An 18,715-nucleotide genomic window follows, 5' to 3' on the forward strand; every position below is an offset into this window, starting at 1 on the left:
CCAACCTTCTCGTGTCTCCTCTGCACGTGTGCAAGGCCTCAAGCTGAGCTGGGAGGGAGGAGACAGCTAGGACCCTCTCTGGTCTTTCCTGAGCAGGCTGTTCTATTGTTTGATCGAACCTCAGGCAGCTGTAAGTGGATCTCCACATCGGCTGCCACTGAGATGGCCACCGTTTCCGGAAATTCTCGTGGACTGGGCTTCCCCACCTGTGCACACCGGACGCTCTCCCTCTTCCTGCCTGACCTTCCGATGCCCCTCAGTGCTCGTGAGCCTCTGGTGTCTTCCCGGAACCCTGAGCTGGCTGTTCCCTGGCAGCCCGTCCAGTGTGAGCCTTGCTCTCTGGGAGGAGCATTTGCTGAAAACCTCAGTGCATCCTGCCACCCCAGCTGGCTTGCTCTAGGAAGGCGTGAGAGGCCGAGGCCGTCACCTCGGCCATCTGAGGACCCCAGGCCGTGGGACCGTGGCCCGGAGCGGAGCCGGTCAGAAGGGGGTGCGGCAAAGCACGGAGGCAGGTTTCCAGAAAGCTGTCCGGGGTCCTCGGCATCCTGCCCCTTTTGAATCAAAGCCCTGACCTTTAAAATGCCAGCAACGTCACAACGTGGGCCAGAAACACAAACATCTCTGGGCATCCACCACCACCTGAAATATTGTCCCTTTTGTAACTTGAGGTGGGTGGAAAGAATGGGGGCAAGGCCTTGAAGAGGGTGGTGCCTGGCCCAGACTTTGTGTTTGGGGGTAAACACCATGCAGACAGGCCTTTGCTGGGCCTGAGGAGGGGACAGGTATGGGGACCCCAGCTGCAGGCACAGCTGTCCCGGTGATGCCCCCTCAGGGCACCCGAGTCCACCTGCCCCTGGGAGAGCACGGGCGACCCTCCCCTCTGCCTGAGGGCTCTGTCCTGCCCCAGGGGCACCTCCTCTCCTGCCAGCCAGGGCCAGCCTGCCACCTGAGAGCGCAGGTACCCCGAATGCCCTGGGGACAGGGCCGGTCCAGGTAGGACACCATCTCCCAGCGGACTTGAGTGCCAGGCCACCACGGTGCTCCCTCTCCTCTTCCAGGCTGTGTGGGCCCAGGTCCTCCCCTGCCAGGGACCACCCTCTGTCCAGGCTCCACACGCTGGCACTTGGGGCGGGTCGTCTGGACCTTCTGGACTCGTGCTTCCTTGTCGGGAACGTGGGCAGAGGCCTCCCTCCCAGACTCGCCAGAGGGGACACGGCCAGGAACATTCAGACCCTGCAAAGGAAGATGCCACGTGGCGGACCCCGGAGGGTCGTGCTCACTGGAGAGGTCACGATGCTCAGCACACAGCAGGGACCTGAGTTCCCCAGCTGAATTAGGGAAGGAGGAAGGGAAGGAGGGAGGGAGGGAAACCACAGAAGCGGGGTCCACACCAGGTCAGGTCAGAGGTCCGGGCAGAGGGCGTCACAACTCGGGCCCTGGCAGGGGGCACGGGACACGTCCTTCTGTCCCTCCAGCGCTGACCTTCCTCCACGTGGGACCTCTTGACCTCCTGGATCGTCTCCACCTCCTCTGCAAACAACGCTGAGTGTTCCCAGAAGGGGGACAGCAGGCAGGGGCCAAGGAGGGGCTTCCGGAATCCTGTGCCCCGGGGGACTCTGGGACAGCCTTCCAGGTGGCCCTTTATGTCCTCCAGGCACCAGGCCACGATTCCACCTCATGTCTCAGGGAATGCGCCAACCCATCTAGAAGGCCCGTTACGTCCCCATGTCACAGATGGGGACACCGAGGCTAATAGCACAGCCTGAGTCACTAGTAAGACGAGCTGGGTCAGGAAGCCCATCTCCTTGACTTTGGATTGTCCTACCCGCGGGCCTGCATCTTGCCGTCCTGGGGCTTGGGGTCCCTCTTCCTGGAAAACCCCACCACCTGCCGATGGCCCCCCCGAACTCAGGGGAGCAGAGCTGACCAACCTGCGTGGGGCCCCACATCGGGCTGGGGAAAGGCCGACTCCGGGCTCTGGGGGCTCTCCCAGTACTGGGCCAGCCCGTCCCCTGCAGGATGAGGACTTCTCGCTGGGGATCAGCTGGGGCCTCTGCTTCGTCACGTTGTCACCTGGGCTGCCGGTCCCCAGACCAGAAACCTGCCCGTCTGAAGGTGACCAGCACTGCATCCCTCGGGTCTCACTTGCCCGAGTCCCACCCCGGACGTCCCGCATCTGTGACGCCTGCTCCCATGGGGGCTGCCTCCCCTTGGACTGGGACGGGTCTGGCCTCCATCCCGGGGAACGCACTGCCTTTGGAGCATTATTTGGCCCAGAGGCCCGTGAACCTTTCTTGCCCTGCGTCGTGAGGGATGCTCTCCCCTCTGTGGTGTGACCGTCCGGCCGTCTGCATCTCCCCGTTTCTGTTTGGGCCACGGGAGGACCAGCCCTGTCCTCTCTGACGTCAGGCTGTGGTGTCACGGCACAAACAGGGGTCTCCACCCCGAGACCATTGTCACCGAAGGGGCCTCTTTTTCCCACCTAATCTTTAATCCATTGTGATTTCAATATCAAAGGAGAAAAAGTCTATTTCCAACGACCACAAAGTACAAAAATGAATCTGTCCCGTCTGAAAAGTCGGTGCGGACCCAAAGGTATCTCTGGCGAGATTCCACTTGAAGGAAACCACCAGAGTAGGTAACGGAACACGGAGAGAAAACAGACTGGGGGTTCCCAGGGGCTGGAGGGGGCACGAATGGGGAGTGAGGGCTCCGGGTACACGGTGACCCTTGGGGACCGAGATATTCTGCAACAATATTCTGTGGCATGGTTCACAGCGTCGTGAGCGTGCCCAGTGCTCAGGAATTGCACAACGTAAAATAAATAAATTTTTATTGAAGATTAATGTGGATTTTAAACAAACCATGAACAAATAAGGTAACACCTAAAAGGTAGAGGAGAGAAAGGATCAGGGAGAAGAGGAACAGTCATTCTGGTGGAGGGGTCGGGGACTGGGACTGGAGCAACAATTAGAAATACAAGAAACACCCCTCGAAGGCCTTTGAGCCCTGGATTTGTGGCCGGAATCCACAGGGGAACAAGGGCGGTGGCAGGAACAGTGTCGGGAGCAGAAGCAGGAACCAGCTGACTCTGTTCAGGTGCTTGCTGTCCCAGCACAGGTCCCAGGTCACCTGCTGGCTCTCCAGCCCCTGCAGGAGTCGCCCCAGACTCCACCCCTGCCTGCAGAGACGCCGAGGACCCCGATGCCCTTGGGTCGGGCTCTGGCGCCGCACCGGCTTCTGCTCCTGTCCCGGACTCTTGAGAAGGAAACAGAGTGATGGTTGCAGCGGCTCCAAGGCCTCAGGGTGAGAGGAGGGAAGGTCCCCCCCCCCCCAACCCAGCGCCGGCCTCTCCAGGGGCCTTTGCAGACACACAATTCACCCCAGAGCCTCCCCGAGAAGCCGCGGCCAGGAACCCACACCAGGACCTCGGCCCCCTGCAGTCCGCAGCCCGGGGCTCTCAGTCTCTGCTCCTGGTCCCACACCAGCCCCCGGGGGCTCCTCCCTGGGTGGCCCAGCACCGCCCGGCCCGAGCATCCCATCCCCCACCCCAGCCTTCTCACCCTCGGGCTCTGGCTCCGGGGGCTCCGGGTCCTGATCCCAGGACCGGTGAACCAGGACCCTGTGGAGGGGCCAGGGCGGTGAAGGAGGCCTTCCCAGGTCATCTCCAGGCTCTGCTTCCCAAGACCTCCCTGCAGCCACTCTCTCCCTCGGTCCAGGGTGGCCCTCTTGGCCGACGGGGCACACGTACAGCTCTGTAGGGCAGGTGTATCGGGATTCGGCCAGACGTTTCCCGATTTCATCGGTTGATTTCTGTAAAGACAGTGACCCGCGGCCGTCCCGGAGACATCACAGCCATGCCCGGCCATCCTCAGTGTCCTTCCGCCCTCTCCACCTGTGGCTCCCAGATTGGACATAGACCTGAGTGTGCATAGACCTGCGCCTGGGACACAGTGACATCCACCTACAGGGCTCGGGATGAACATCGGGGACAAGAGGGCCACCCCAGCACACCCTGTCCCTCCCAACCAGCCTTGACCGAGTGTGAGCCTGACCCGCCCACCAGGCATCTGACCTCTTCATCAGCCTGCCCCTCCTCGGGTGGGCCCTCCACACATGACCCCTCCTTCCACACAGACACACACAGGCACACACACACGTACAACACACACACACACACACACACAGGGGAGGGGACCTGGGGCCACACAAGTCAGATCAGAGCGGTGTCGGGCTGGACCGGCTGTCTCGGGGTCTCCCTGTGTTACCTTTGGGTCCCTGCGAGCTAGAGACCTGAGGCGTCCTGTGCACGACCTGACCCACTGTCTCCAGGGTCGGGAAGCGTCGCGGCCACGGGCTCCCCTGAGCCGGCAGCCGCGGGACACGGGCACACAACAGGAGAACATGTTCATCAGGCGAAGGTGTCCCAACGAATGAGCCTAGTCGGGCGCTGTCTCCAGAACGTGGGTGCCTGGTGACCCGGGTTCTGAGTTCAATTGTGCTCTGTGACCAGGGAGGTGAGGTCACTTCCTGGGGTCCCCTTACCCGGCTTCCTGCTCCTACAAGAGCCCCTCCCAGGCTGCAAAGGGCTCCCCTCCACCCTATGCCCTGTCCCTACAGTGACACCAACACAGCCCAGACACGTCTCCGCGAGGCCTGGTGCAGCCGGGGCCGCGGCTTTGGGGCCACAGAGCTGGGTTCAGACCTGGGTTTTCCTCCTGACCAGTGCTGGGACCCCGCACAGACCCCGTGCCTCCCGGGGCGCCCCGGTCTCCCCGTCTGCACAGTGGGGTCCTTGTGGCATCTACTTGTAGGGGCGCCATCAGGGAGCCACCTGTAGACACGTCCCGTGCCTGCTATCCCATGAGGCTCGTGGGCACACGTGGCCGTGGAAGGATGAGGAAGGGGTGGGCCTGGCACGGAACACACTCATGCGGGCCTGGGTCCGCTCCGGGTCCAGGCACGGCCACCCCTCCTGCCTGGGTCCCAGGCCCGGGGGAAAGTGGAGGTGAACTCGTTCAGACCCTGTGCCCACCAGACACGCATGCCAGGGGCCCCATTGCATTTGGGCTCGGACCCCACTGCCTCCAGCCTTTCTCTTCTTTCCCCCGTATTACCCACCCCCTCCCAGTGTGGACTCCCCTCTGATCCCCAGTTGGACAGTCAGAGTGTGTGTGTGTGTGCGCGCACCTTTCTGGAGATGCCCAGAGGTCACAGCCTCGCAGGGACGGGGTGGATAGGGACCCCCGAGCATCTCAGGGGCTCTCGTTCCCAGGGGGAATGCCATGTGGGGGTAGAGGCTGGCCTAGGACTGGGGATCAGCCCCGCTCCCTGGACTCTGCACACCTCATTTGTCCTGGGCCAGTCCTTGCCTTTCCTAACCTCAGGATCCCCACTGTCCCTGAGGGTCAGACGGCGAAGGGCATCCGTGTGGCCACGGCCCAGGCTGGCCCCAGGGGTAGGAGGAGGGGAGGTGCCCTGGGTACACAGGTCTCCCTCCCCGGGGCCGGCTGGGTCGTGGGGTGGCCACGTGTGCCCAGGGACCCGCACCCAGCACCTGTGGATGATCCAGAGGTGACGCTGACGTGCACGAATCCGATCGCCCCCCGCCTGGCTGGTCCCCCGTGTCCCCACCTCTGCCAACTGCTCTGGGAACCGAACCTCTCCTCAGCCCCAAAAGCATGCCCACCCCTGCCAGGCAGGCCTCAGGGTGCGAGGCCAGGTGGGTTGGACATCTGGGGACACGATGGCCAGTGACTACACCCATCCCACCCAGCGGGCCTGGACCGCAGACTCCACCCCAGGGTCCAGGTGCTTGGACCCTGGGGCATGACTTGGCCAGGGCTCCTGGAGGCAGCAGTGGAGGCCGACTCAGAGCAGGGAGAAGTCGGTCCGCCCCATCCCCTTCTCCTTTCTTCCTTCGGCCTTGTCTTCCTGCCAGGACCTTGGACAGAGGTCCGGCCTGTGCCTGGCTGCAGCCCTGTGAGCAGTCAGAGGGTGGCAAGCTGCCCGGGGAGGCTGGGGCCACCTCCAGGATGACCAAGTGTCAGGGGGCCGCTGTAACTGGCCATCCCCCGGGCACTCAGTGATTTCAGCCCTTTGTATACATGAGCCGTGACCCCGGGACCGGGTATCGGCCCATCCCTCACCCCAAGAGGCCCGCATCCTCCCCAGCCGAGGCCCCGTCGGTGGCCGGCCCTCCCTCCAGCCCCAAGAGGTCCAGCTGCTCCACAGGCCGTACATCTTTCCCGGCTGGAGCCCGAGCAGCCATCGGGGGCCTGGATCCGGGCCCTGGAGCCCGTCCGGGAGGACAGGTGAGACCGGGCAGGAGCCAGGAGAGGGCCGAGTGGAGGCTCCTGGAGGTCATGGCCTCCTGCTCAGCCCAGACCCGGGTGTGTGCCGACCCCTAGGGCACCTGGACCCCAGCTGCCGGGCAGGCTCGGGGACAGAGACCACAATGTGGCTCCTGGTAGCTCACAGGTGTCCCTGTGTCCTGTAGCTAGACCTGTCCACCAGCTGGACTCCCTCCTGCTAGGCCAGCAATGTCTGTGGCCAAAAGGAACAGGCCACCGCCAAGGTCTGGGGAGAATGAGTGGCCAGGCAGAAGGGGAAGGCTCGCCCTCGGCTCGGGGGGGTCCCTGCTGGGCTGGCGGGGGCTCCGGAGGTGGTTTTCCAGCGCTCTGCTGACCAGCCCTGTGCCCAGAACCACCTGCCTCCCTTCTCTGGGCCTCACCCTCCTGCTCTGTGAAATGGGTGATGCAGAGCGATCACTCCCGTGGCAGGAACAAGGCAGGTACCGGTGACGGATGGAGCACCCGTACAGGGCCCGGATCGCAGACCGCAGTGGGGAAGGGAGGAGGGGACGCCAGTGAGGCCCCGCCCCCAAAGCCATCCAGCCTTTCCATCTGGCCACCAGGGCCTGGCATGGCCCCAGGTGCGGTGGCCGACCAGACTCCTGACACAAGTCACTGTGGCCTCTTTCTCAGCAGTGGGGACTCGGGGGCGGGGACACCCACGGTGCAGGGGTGCTCGGGGCAGCTCCTCCCTTGGAGGGAAAGAGAACAATGGAGACGTTCTCTGGGGTCCCCCCAGGCCAGGAGAAATGGGAGGAACGCTCCCCCAGCCCAGAGAGCTCTTCCCCGTGACTATTTCCCTGGCAGGGGTAGGGGGTCAGCGGGTTATACTGGCTGTAGACAGTGACTCTGCACTTGAATGTGCAAGCCCCCAAATTCACCATATACACTGAGAGGCGGTTTCACTGAAAACTCGGCAGGAAGTTGCTTCGGCAGCTTGTGAGTCTCAGTTGGGAGCCCTGTCCTTCCCAGAGACCTCAGGGCCTGGACTGTCCTCCCAGTCCCCCCCCCCCAAGAGACCCCAGGGCCCGGGCTGTCCTCCAGGTCCCCCCAGGAGCCCAGGTCCCAGGATGTCCTCCCAGTCCCTCCCGGAGACTCCAGGGCCTGGGTTGTCCTCCCGGTCCCTCCTGGAGACCCCAATGCCCTGGCTGACCTCCCGGTACCCCCAGGGACCCCAGGGACCGGACTGTCTTTCCGGTCCTCCCCCAGAGACCCCAGGGCTCAAGCTGTCCTCCCATTCCCTCCCGGAGACCCCAGGGCCCAGGCTGTCCTCCCAGTCCCTCCCAGAGACGACAGGGCCCGGGCTGTCCTCCCGGTCCTTCCCAAAGACATCGGGCTTCAGCTCAGCCTCAGCCGCCACATGCCCCGGGGCAGCCTTGGGCCCTCACGAGCTCTGTCTCAGGGTCCGCAAGCACAGCTCCTCACTGCCCCTGTCCCCCAGCCGGCGGGCGAGACTGCATCATTGGTGCCGGCCTGGACGTGACGATCAGCAGCTTGGGCGAGAGCATCCGCCGAGCTGGCAGGGGGCGCGTCCTTGGTCCCCTCAACGAGATCTCTCCGGGTACAGACCTCACTTGAACAACTCCTCTGACAGGAGACCATCTCTGGACCTGCCGGGGAATCCAGCCCCGGGGGAGGCGACGACCTGTTCTGCTCTACAGAGGAGGAGACTGAGGCAACATCATCCTCCCAGGCCGGTGCCTGGGAATCCATGCTTGCCTGGGGGCAAATACCAAGCCCGCGAGCTCCCTCCACATCTAGGATGCCGTGGCTCTGACGACACTGCCTGGTCACGTCCCCTGCGCCTGGCAAGCTGCGGTGACCCCCGACTCCTTACCTGACGTCCGAGCCCCGAGTGAACCGGGCCAGATGCCCTCCCCAGGGTGTTCCCCTCCCCCCTCCCTAGTGTTTTCCTCCCCCAGGGAGCCCACCATCCCTGCCCCTCGAGCCCCCTGCTACCACCGTCCCGCTCCATGGCTCCCATCCAGAGCACCCTCATCTCTAAGGCTGGCTTCAGAGGTCACCTCCTCGGGGTCCTGCGAAAGCCCAGGCTTCGGGTCAGAGCGACCCGGGCTCACACCCACAGCGGGGCCACGTCAGAGTCCTGTGACACGCAAGCTCTATGCCAGCTTCTGGGACCTCGGTGCTCTTTTTGCAGATGGGGTCGGCGGCTCCCACCGCCGGTGGGTGTGTGGGGGATGAAAGCAGGGAGGTGAAGGTGTCCGAAGTGGGGGAGCTTGTGGGGGGAGGGGGTCTCGGGAAGGCACGGGGAGGGGATGGGGAGGAGGGAAAGGCGGCCTGACCTCTCCCTGCCCAGACTGGTGTCCCCCTCCCCCTCCCCCTGCTCAGCCAGGCGGCCGGATGAACAGTGGAGAGGGGTGTGGGGGCCAGGTCAGCAGGGTGGGGGTCTGTCTCGTTTCCCTCTTGCCCCCGGGTCTCCATACCCGCTGCGTCCAGCCGCCCTGCCTGGGTGGAGTGGCCGTGGCCCCAAGCCTAAGAGGATATGGGGGTCACTGAGGGGGCGGTGGAGATCGGACACGTGCGACCCCAGGTGTCGTGGGCTCCTGCCGCGAGGTGGTCCCGTGCGCGCAGTCCCATGGTCCCGGTGCACCTGCGCAGGCTCCACCTGCCTCGACCTTTGGGGGGAGCACCTCCCCGCCCCCAAGGCTCCCGCGCCACGTCCTGCCCAAAGGTGGGAGCCAGGGGCCACTCTGGCCGGACTGGTGAAGCTCCTCCTCCAAGCGCTCATGGAACAGTCGGGAAACTGAGGCCAGGAGAGGCAGGGACTGGCCGGGGACCCGCCAGGTGAGCAGAGCCTAGAGGGGCCGGGGGAGGTTTCGGGCTCCTAGGCCAGGGCTTCACTTTCCCAGGGGGTTTTCGAGGGAATGAGAGCCTCTATGATCCTGGAGGACCACGGAACCCATCCCGTGTGGGGTCCTTTCCTCTGGGCATCCCCGAGTGGGCACAGGTCCACGCAATTGCGTGGAAACACAGTCCCCCGCCCCCCAGTAACTAACCACCCGCGTGGGGGTCAAAGGATGAGTGGACCCTGGAGGTGACAGGCGGTGGGGGAGAAACGTGGTGTGGGGCGGGGACATTGTCTCCAGGGAACATGCCCATGAGGGGAGCCACACCAGGCCGATGGCCAGGGGATCTACAAGATGCCCCCGTGTGTATCACAGGCACCCCCATTCTAGAGAAGCACCCCACTCAGCTCCCGTGGTTGGAGACCTTCGAATGCGCAACGTGTTCTCATGCTGTGTCCTGATATCTCGAGGCTGTGGTCTCAGGAAAGCCCACAGGGAGAGCCTTTTCCCACTTGCAGACGGTGGGTCCGGTCTCACCCCCGAAGCCTCTGGTCACGTGCCCGGAGGGACGCAAAGGTGACACCGGGAGGCCCAGGACTGGCCACTCTAGCCTGACACGGCCCTGATCCGACTGGTGAGTCGCACGAGCCTCCCTGTGTCTGTGAGTGTGTGTGAGGCTGTGTGTGTTTGTAAGGATGGGATGTGCGGGGGAAGCCACCCAGAGCAGGAGCAGGCTGATGGGAGGGTCATGTCCACACCCCAGGTCAAGGGTGACTGGGAGGGACAGGGTGAGTTGTGTAGAGCTACAGGACACAGGGACACATTCTGGTGTCCGTCCCCGAGCCCGGCCAGAAGCTGGGGTCCAGGTGCCCCAGGGGTTGGCACACACCAGGGTCTGGGCTGAACAGGAGGCCATGACCTCAAGGAGACTCCACTCTGCCCTCTCCTGTGTTCCGTGCCAGGCCCACCCCTTCCTCATCCTTCCATGGGCACATGTGCCCACGAGCCTCATGGGATAGCAGGCACGGGACGTGTCTACAGGTGGCTCCCTGATGGCGCCCCTACAAGTAGATGCCACAAGGACCCCACTGTGCAGATGGGGAGACTGGGGGGTCCCAGGAGTCACGGGGTCTGTGCAGGGTCTCAGCACTGGTCAGGAGGAAAACCCAGGTCTGAACCCAGCTCTGTGGCCCCAAAGCCGCGGCCCCAGCTGCACCAGGCCTCGCGGGGACGTGTCTGGGCTGTGTTGGTGTCACTGTAGGGACAGGGCATGGGGTGGAGGGGAGCCCTTTGCAGCCTGGGAGGGGCTCTTGTAGGAGCAGGAAGCCGGGTAAGGGGACCCCAGGAAGTGACCTCACCTCTCTGGTCACAGAGCACAATTGAACTCAGAACCCGGGTCACCAGGCACCCACGTTCTGGAGACAGTGCCCGACTAGGCTCATTCGTTGGGACACCTTTGCCTGACGAACATGTTCTCCTGTTGTGTGCCCGCGTCCCGCGGCTGCCGGCTCAGGGGAGCCCGTGGCCGCGACGCTTCCCGACCCTGGAGACAGTGGGTCAGGTTGTGCACAGGACACCTCAGGTCTCTAGCTCGCAGGGACCCAAAGGTAACACAGGGAGACCCAGAGACAGCCAGTCCAGCCCGACACCGCTCTGATCTGACCTGTGCGGCCCCACGTCCCCTCCCGTGTGTGTGTGTGTGTGTGTGTGTGTGTGTCTGTGTGTGTCTGTGTGGAAGGAGGGGTCGTGTGTGGAAGGCCCACCTGAGCAGGTGCAGGCTGATGAAGGGGTCAGTGCCTGGTGGGAAGGTCAGGCTCACACCCCCATCATGCTGGTTGGGAGGGACAGGGTGTGCTGGGGTGGCCCTCTTGTCCCCGATGTTCATCCCGAGCCCTGTAGGTGGATGTCGCTGTGTCCCAGGGGCAGGTCTGTGCACACTCAGGTCTGGGTCCAATCTGGGAGCCACAGGTGGAGAGGGCGGAAGGACACTGAGGATGACTGGGCGGGGCTGTGATGTGTCCGGGCCGTCCGTGGGTCACTGTCTTTACAGAAATCAACCGATGAAATCGGGAAACGTCTGGCCGAATCCCGATACACCTGCCCTACAGAGTTGTGCGTGTGCCCCGTTGGCCAAGAGGGCCATCCTGGACCGAGGGAGAGAGTGGCTGCAGGGAGGTCTTGGGAAGCAGAGCCTGGAGATGACCTGGGAAGGCCTCCTTCACCGCCCCGGCTCCCCCACAGGGTCCTGGTTCACGGGTCCTGGGAACAGGACCCGGAGCCCCCGGAGCCAGAGCCCGAGGGTGAGAAGGCTGGGGTGGGGGATGGGATGCTCGGGGCCAGGCGGTGCTGGGCCACCCAGGGAGGAGCCCCCGGGGGCTGGTGAGGGGCCAGGAGCAGAGACTGAGAGCCCCGGGCTGTGGACTGCAGGGGGCCGAGGTCCTGGTGTGGGTTCCTGGCCGCGGCTTCTCGGGGAGGCTCTGGGGTGAATTGTGTGTCTGCAAAGGCCCCTGGAGAGGCTGTCGCTGGGTAGGGGGGGGCGGACCTTCCCTCCTCTCACCCTGAGGCCTCGGAGCCGCTGCAACCATCACTCTGTTTCCTTCTCAAGAGTCCGGGACAGGAGCAGAAGCCGGTGCGGCGCCAGAGCCCGACCCAAGGGCATCGGGGTCCTCGGCGTCTCTGCAGGCAGGGGTGGAGTCTGGGGCGACTCCTGCAGGGGCTGGAGAGCCAGCAGGTGACCTGGGACCTGTGCTGGGACAGCAAGCACCTGAACAGAGTCAGCTGGTTCCTGCTTCTGCTCCCGACACTGTTCCTGCCACCGCCCTTGTTCCCCTGTGGATTCCGGCCACAAATCCAGGGCTCAAAGGCCTTCGAGGGGTGTTTCTTGTATTTCTAATTGTTGCTCCAGTCCCAGTCCCCGACCCCTCCACCGGAATCACTGTTCCTCTTCTCCCTGATCCTTTCTCTCCTCTACCTTTTAGGTGTTACCTTATTTGTTCATGGTTTGTTTAAAATCCACATTAATCTTCAATAAAAATTTTGTTTATTTTACGTTGTGCAATACCTGAGCACTGGGCACGCTCACGACGCTGTGAACCACACCTCAGAATATTGTTGCAGAATGTCTCCACCCCCAAGGGTCACCGTGTACCCGAAGCCCTCATTCCCCATTCGTCCCCCGCCAGCCCCACAGAAGCAGGGTCCACACCAGGTCCGGTCAGAGGGCGTCACAGCTCGGGCCCTGGAAGGGGGCACGGGACATGTCCTTCTGTCCCTCCAGCGCTGACCTTCCTCCACGTGGGACCTGTTGACCTCCTGGATCGTCTCCACCTCCTCCGCAAACAACGCTGAGTGTTCCCAGAAGGGGGAGAGCGGGCAGGGGCCAAAGAGGGGCTTCCGGAATCCTGTGCCCCGGGGGACTCTGGGACAGCCTTCCAGGTGGCCCTTTATGTCCTCCAGGCACCAGGCCACGATTCCACCTCATCTCTCAGGGAATGCGACAACCCATCTAGAAGGCCTGTTACGTCCCCATGTCACAGATGGGGACACCGAGGCTAATAGCACAGCCTGGGTCACTAGTAAGATGACCTGGGTCAGGAAGCCCATCTCCTTGACTTTGGATTGTCCTACCCACAGGCGTGCATCTTGGCATCCTGGGGCTCGGGGTCCCTCTTCCTGGGGGATCTCACCACCCGCCGAGGGCCCCTCCTGAACTCAGGGGAGCAGAGCTGACCAACCTGCCTGGGGCCCCACAGGGGGCTGGGGAAGGGCCCACCAGGGCTCTGTGGGCTCTCCCAGTACTGGGCCAGCCGGTCCCCTGCAGGATGAGGACTTCTTGCTGGGGATCGGCTGGGGCCTCTGCTTCCTCACCTTGTCACCTGGGCAGCCAGTCCCCAGACCAGAAACCTGCCCCTCTGAAGGCGACCACCGCTGCCTCCCTCGGGTCTCACTTGCCCGAGTCCCTCCCCGGGACGACCCGCATCTCTGACACCTGCTCCCATGGGGGGTCGCCACATCTTGGAGTGGGACGGGTCTGGCCTCCATCCCGGGGAAAGCACTGGCTTTGGTGCAAAATTTGCCCCAGAGGCCTGTGAACCGTTCTGGCCCTGGGTCGTGAGGGATGCTCTCCCCTCTGTGGTGTGACAGTCCGGCCTTCTGCATCTCCCGGTTTCTGTTTGGGCCACGGGAGGACCAGCCGTGTCCTCTCTGGCATCAGGCTGTGGTGTCACAGCACAAACAAGGGTCTCTGTCTCCGACATGTGCCCTCTTTTACTGACACAGCCTCTCGTATCCTCGTGACATCCCCTCCCCTCCCCTCCCCGGTGGAAGGCCCGTGTGACCAGTTCTGAGGGAGAGATTATAACGATGGGTGTCGCTTCCAAGCTGGTTCATGAAAGCCTGTGGTGTCTCCGGGTTCCTTTTCTCCCGGGTCCATCCTCTGTCTCTGTGTCAGTGTGTGTGTCTGTGTGTGTGTCTCTCTCTGACGAACCAAGAGCAGATAATATGAGCTGCCCCAGGAGGCCCAGTGCCAAGAGCCCGCAGAGGGTCCGGGCTGAGACACAGAAGGCCTGAGACCCCCCAGTGCCAGCCGAATCCTGCCAAGAGCACGTGCCCGGTCGCGGTCTCGGAGGCGGACCCTGCCCCAGTCGAGCCTCAGCTGAGCCTGCAGCCCTGGCCTCCTGGGTGACCGTGGGGCTGAGGCTCCCAGCCGAGCCGAGCCGAGAGACTCGGAAAGTGTGAGGTGGTTAATGGCTCTTCCCGCAGGCACCTCATTAGGGTAATGTCTTCGTGGAGACTCTGGAAGAATTATGGTGTGCATAGTCCTTGTTCAGCTCTACAGAAGACATCTAGGACGCTCGAGGCCCTCTCTCTCGGAGGCTGACAGTCCCCAAATTCTAATAAGCCATTGCCTATTTTGCTCACTGCCCTCTCGCCAGCAGCGAGCACGTGCCTGGCGTGTCACGGGTGCTTATATGTGTTTCCCGAAGGAGTGAGCGGCTTCCTGGGGAAGTGTGGGGTGTCGGGGAGCCCGGGGAGCGGTGCGCAGACTCACTGCAGAGAAGACACGCGGCAAGGATTACACTGGACCGGTCCGAGGTCTATTTCCCAGCAGACAGGAGGTGACAGCCCTTCTCGGCTGTGGCGCCTGGAGGGCACGAGCTGACGGGCCAGGACTGGACTCTCCCTGCCGGCCAGCACGTGCCCTCCTATCCCCAGCTCCTGAGGATCATCAAGGATCCCTCTTGGGCTAGAGCCACGGCCCTCGGACTTCACCCCATCAGCGGCCTGGGGTCACCAAACACCTCTCAGCAAGCCGCGGGTTGAGGACTCCCGGAATCGCGAAGAACGCTCCTGGGGTCTCGGAGGACCACGAGCGGAGCCCCAAAGTAAAGGTGGTGGCCCTCAGGGCAGGATGGTGTGCGCACAGGAGGCTGTGGAGGGAGAGGGGCACTGGGGGGGCACTGCCCGGTGGGGGCCGGTCTGCCCACGAGCGTTCCCTTTCTCTCCCCGGTTTCTCGTGTGCTGGTGTGGGACACTGCCCTGGTCCTCCAGCCACGGCCACAGAGCCCAGACCAGACGGGGCTGCCCGGTGCCCCCCGCCCACGCCCGTCGGCAGGACGAGCCTGGTGCTGATGCAGGACAGGGCCGTGGAAGGGGAGCACCTCCCACGGGGCTTGGAAGAGACCGCTGTCACCCCTCCTCTCTCTGCCCCCGGTGAGCCGACCCTAACAGGGCGGACGGGGCCAGGCATGGCGGGACCTGGACAGTGGGGGGGGGGAGGGCTCTCGACCACGTGTTACCGTCTTTCGGAAGAACGGTCACACCGTCGGCGAGCTCCAAAGCCTCACATATGTCTACGAACCTTTTCATGCTCGGGAAGCTGGACGTGTTCCGTCTGCCTGCGGTCGGGGAGAACAGTCACGTCAGTTACGAGTTCTGGCCGCGTGGGCTGCACCCCGACCCCCACGGACACCTGCAGGCCCTGGCAGGACAGAGACGCGAGGGCGCTGCCACGGGAGGCGCCGCAGACAGGTGATGGGGAAATGTCCTTCTGTCCCCTCTGTGCCCCGAGGCGGGCGGGTGTCCCCAGCGAGGCCCTGGAGACCGGCTCGGGTAGCCCCGTCTGCTCACCCAACCCCTCTGGCTGCAGCCCTTCCCCACCCCCGCCCTCCCCGTGCGTGCCCTGCGTGCCCCGCGTGCCCCGTGCCTGGAGGGGTCCTTTCCCGACCCCTCCCTTCCTACCGCCTCCGCCCGGCACAGAACCTCTCCCCATCTGCCTTCCCTTCACCACCTCCACCTGCCCTGCCCCCAACTCCCCCCATCCTGCCCTCAGCGCCAGGGCCTGAGCCTCCCGTGGATGGCCAGCCCCACTCCTGGCCTCTCCTCCTCCAGCCTCCCCCCCTGCACTGGCCTCCCCCACTCACCCCTGCAGCAGCCACCTCAGAGACCTGCCCACGTGGTCTCCAGGCTCCGCCCACCCACCTGCCCCCTGCCACCTGCCGCCAGCCTGCCCTGCAAGGGCTGCGACCCACGGTATGGACTGCCCGTGTCCTCCCGGATTCATACACCAAAGTCCCAGCGCGACGGTGCGAGGGGTCGGGGCCTCCGGCGGTGCGCAGGGTTAGCTGGGGTCCTCGCGACAGGATCGGTGCCCCGGTAAGAAGAGGAAGGGACCGGAGCCCCCTCCCCAACACCTGACGCGGCGAGACGGCGGCCGCCTGCAGACCCCGGCCCTCCATCGGGTCCGCGCCCGGAGCTGTGAGGATCGGTGTCGGTCGCGGGCGCCCTGTCGCGGAGCCCGAGCTGCGGCAGAGGCCTCCCTCTGAGCCTGTGCCCCTGCGCCCCCCCCCTTACCTGCCCCCGCACACCCCCTCCCCCAGATGTCACTCACTTAAGAACAGTAGCATCTTGGCGGTCCGGCCGGCGCGGCCCAGGCGCAGGTAGACGGCGCCGAAGCTGTAGTCCGTGGACAGCACGTGGAAACCCTCCACCCCCTTCACTGGGCGGGAGAGAGGCAAGGCAGGGGTGTGCGGGAGGGGTCGAGAACCCCTGCTCCCCCCGGGGCCACGGCCCGCCTGACCGCCCCGTGTGCCGGGCGCCCATCCCGCCCCCTCCCCCCACGTTCCCCAGGACGGAGGGGCGGCCGGGGACGGCGCCGGCAGAGGCACCCTGTCCCGCGTCTGGGTGACGAAGCCAGGGGGCACTGCCACCCCAGGCCTCCCTCTCCCGGCCCCGGGCTATCATACGCACGTGTGTTCCTGAACACCGCCTTCTTCCCATCTTTCCGAAGAATTAACGTGTGTGACTGGCACCCCTGTGACCTAGGGGGACAAGGCGGGACGCCCACTTCTGGAATTTTCCACTTTGGACCGGGACCGGTCCCACAGCTTAAGGGAAACACTTCGAACACCCAGTGCCTGCTGAGTGACCCCGTGTAGCGTGGGGGCTTCTCCCAAAATCAGGCTTTTGAATTTTAGGGGCAGGAAGTGACGGGTTTCGGGGCTGCGGGGACCGTCACTCTAGGCTTTCCCGGTGATCCGGCTCCGGCACCCCCACCTGGACGGGAAGATGCCCCAGGCTGCCGTGGCCAGGGCTCTGGGGAGGCTGTGCTGGGCCCCCCGCCCTGCTCCACTCACCGGCTAAAGGCCAGGACCACCTTCAGCTGGCCCACTTTGTGAACCTTCACCGTGGATGCCCCCAGCTTCCTCCTGTGTCTCCCAGGCAAGAACCCCTGGCCATCGGAGGCAACAGCCAGAATGTACCAGAACCCTGAAAACTGTGCAGAGGCGCTGAGGAAGGCGCTCCTTCCCAGGCTCCCAGCCAGGCTCCCAGAACCCACCGGACAAGGGATGCCTCCCAGACACCCAGCCCGCGTCCAGCACCCACAGATCTGCACGGCCCCTGGTTAGGGGGTGCCAGACTGTCCGGGGGTGTGGGGGCTGGGCACTGGGAACCGTGTGCTGTAACTTTCTTCCCGTGCAGGGCCTCCGGGGGGGCCCCATCCTTCTGATTTCCTGCCGCAAACCCGCCGTCCCAGACACCGCCACAGCCCGCTCAGCCTGCGCCCACAGCCACCCCCGCTGGAGGGTTCCACCTGCCAGCCATCTCCTCGTTCCAGAACACGTCCTGCTGATTCCACCTCTGCCCACCTATCATCTCTGGGTGCACCTGCCTGGGGCCCTGCGCCCTACCCACCCCCCATGGCCGGCAGCTGCTCTGGGAGAGGCCGGGGGGCAGTCCCACTGGGCTGGCAGGGGCCTGTGCCGGAGACTCCTGCCAGCCTCGGGGCACTGCCCAGGGCCCCGGGAAGGCCCTTGGAAGATTTTTAGGGAGCGATCTACCAGCTGCCCACACTCGGACGATCCCTGGCCCCCACGGCCTGGGTGCCTGGCTCGGGGGACAACAGGCCTACGGCTTTACCTTGTTCCAGTTGAGGCTGTGGGCCTCCCTGGGCAGCTGTTCCTGCGGCCGGGACCCCATGGCCAGCACGAGCGCCAGGACCAGCGTGGGCACCAGCCTCCCCGGTCCCATCTTCAGCCTCCTTCTTCGGCCACCAAGGCACTGAGTTTAGATCTCCCCACCCACGGACCCTGCCGTGGCTGTCCAACCAACCCGGAGCCTTGAGCCGGCCTGGGGTGGGCCGATGGGGAAGCCGGGGGGGCTTCGGGCCCTCTCCTGCCCCGGGCACAGAGGGCCGGCCCAGGTGCTCAGCCTGGTCGGTGCCGCCTGCCTGGGAGGCGTCAGACAAAACCATCGTGTTCCCGAGGTCACTCCCCCCAGACCTCAGGTCACCACGTGTCCCCTGGAGCCGTCCCTCCTCACAGTGGGAGCCCTGGGCCTCTCACACTAGCTCCCCACCCCCGGAAGAGAGACAACAGCCAGCTGGTGTCACTATGAGTCACTTCATAAGGTTATCTGCGTGTGAGAAGGAGGACCTGACCGCAGGGTCGCCCTGAGCAGGTGCTGACGGGGGGTCTGCCCTGAGCAGGTGCTGACGGGGGGTCTGCCCTGAGCAGGTGCTGACGGGGGGTCTGCCCTGAGCAGGTGCTGACGGGGGGTCTGCCCTGAGCAGGTGCTGACGGGGGGTCTGCCCTGAGCAGGTGCTGACGGGGGGTCTGCCCTGAGCAGGTGCTGACGGGGGGTCTGCCCTGAGCAGGTGCTGACGGGGGGTCTGCCCTGAGCAGGTGCTGACGGGGGGTCTGCCCTGAGCAGGTGCTGACGGGGGGTCTGCCCTGAGCAGGTGCTGACGGGGGGTCTGCCCTGAGCAGGTGCTGACGGGGGGTCTGCCCTGAGCAGGTGCTGACGGGGGGGTCTGCCCTGAGCAGGTGCTGACGGGGGGTCTGTCCTGAGCAGGTGCTGACAGGGGCAGCCGGTGTGTGTGCACAGGCACATGGGGTGCGTGTGCGTGTGTGTGCAGCTCTCCTGTATGTGCCCGCCTGCCCCCCTCCTGGCGTGCACCCCACCTCGCCGTGAGGGATGGGCAGCCCCCACCCCAGCTTCTGCCAGGACCTCCGGCAGGGCCCCACCAGACCACAGGAGGACCCACAGGCCAGGCCT

The 18,715-nt window shown here is 64.7% G+C and overlaps 2 protein-coding genes across 5 annotated transcripts; one reads left to right on the forward strand and one right to left on the reverse strand.

Moving 5' to 3' along the window:
- The first annotated feature begins 8,720 nt into the window (after positions 1–8,720).
- LOC123592656 lies at positions 8,721–12,083 on the forward strand. Of its 3 annotated transcripts, XR_006709891.1 has the most exons (4): positions 8,721–9,158; positions 9,679–9,794; positions 11,211–11,460; positions 11,766–12,083. XR_006709891.1 is itself a non-coding variant. In XM_045467961.1 (3 exons), the coding sequence occupies exons 1-3, from the start codon at positions 9,608–9,610 to the stop codon at positions 12,051–12,053; spliced, it is 612 nt and encodes a 203-aa protein (XP_045323917.1). In that variant the 5' UTR covers positions 9,526–9,607; the 3' UTR covers positions 12,054–12,083. The 3 variants fall into 3 exon arrangements, 1 of the variants encoding a protein (XP_045323917.1); XR_006709890.1 differs by lacking the exon at positions 8,721–9,158 and having other exon boundaries at positions 9,526–9,794; XM_045467961.1 differs by lacking the exon at positions 8,721–9,158 and having other exon boundaries at positions 9,526–9,681.
- A 1,755-nt stretch (positions 12,084–13,838) lies between these two features.
- Positions 13,839–17,964, reverse strand: LCN10 (lipocalin 10). 2 transcript variants are annotated; one of them, XM_045467965.1, is made up of 6 exons: positions 17,579–17,961; positions 16,795–16,934; positions 16,409–16,479; positions 16,050–16,157; positions 14,959–15,057; positions 13,839–14,589 (listed from the first exon to the last, which is right to left on the reverse strand). In XM_045467965.1, the coding sequence occupies exons 1-6, from the start codon at positions 17,687–17,689 to the stop codon at positions 14,561–14,563; spliced, it is 558 nt and encodes a 185-aa protein (XP_045323921.1). In that variant the 5' UTR covers positions 17,690–17,961; the 3' UTR covers positions 13,839–14,560. The 2 variants fall into 2 exon arrangements, with proteins under 2 accessions (XP_045323921.1, XP_045323919.1); XM_045467963.1 differs by lacking the exons at positions 13,839–14,589; positions 14,959–15,057 and having other exon boundaries at positions 16,051–16,479; positions 17,579–17,964.
- Between the last annotated feature and the right edge of the window lie 751 nt (positions 17,965–18,715).

The sequence above is a fragment of the Leopardus geoffroyi genome, chromosome D4 (genome assembly GCF_018350155.1).
Source record: "Leopardus geoffroyi isolate Oge1 chromosome D4, O.geoffroyi_Oge1_pat1.0, whole genome shotgun sequence".
NCBI classification, from domain to species: domain Eukaryota; kingdom Metazoa; phylum Chordata; class Mammalia; order Carnivora; family Felidae; genus Leopardus; species Leopardus geoffroyi.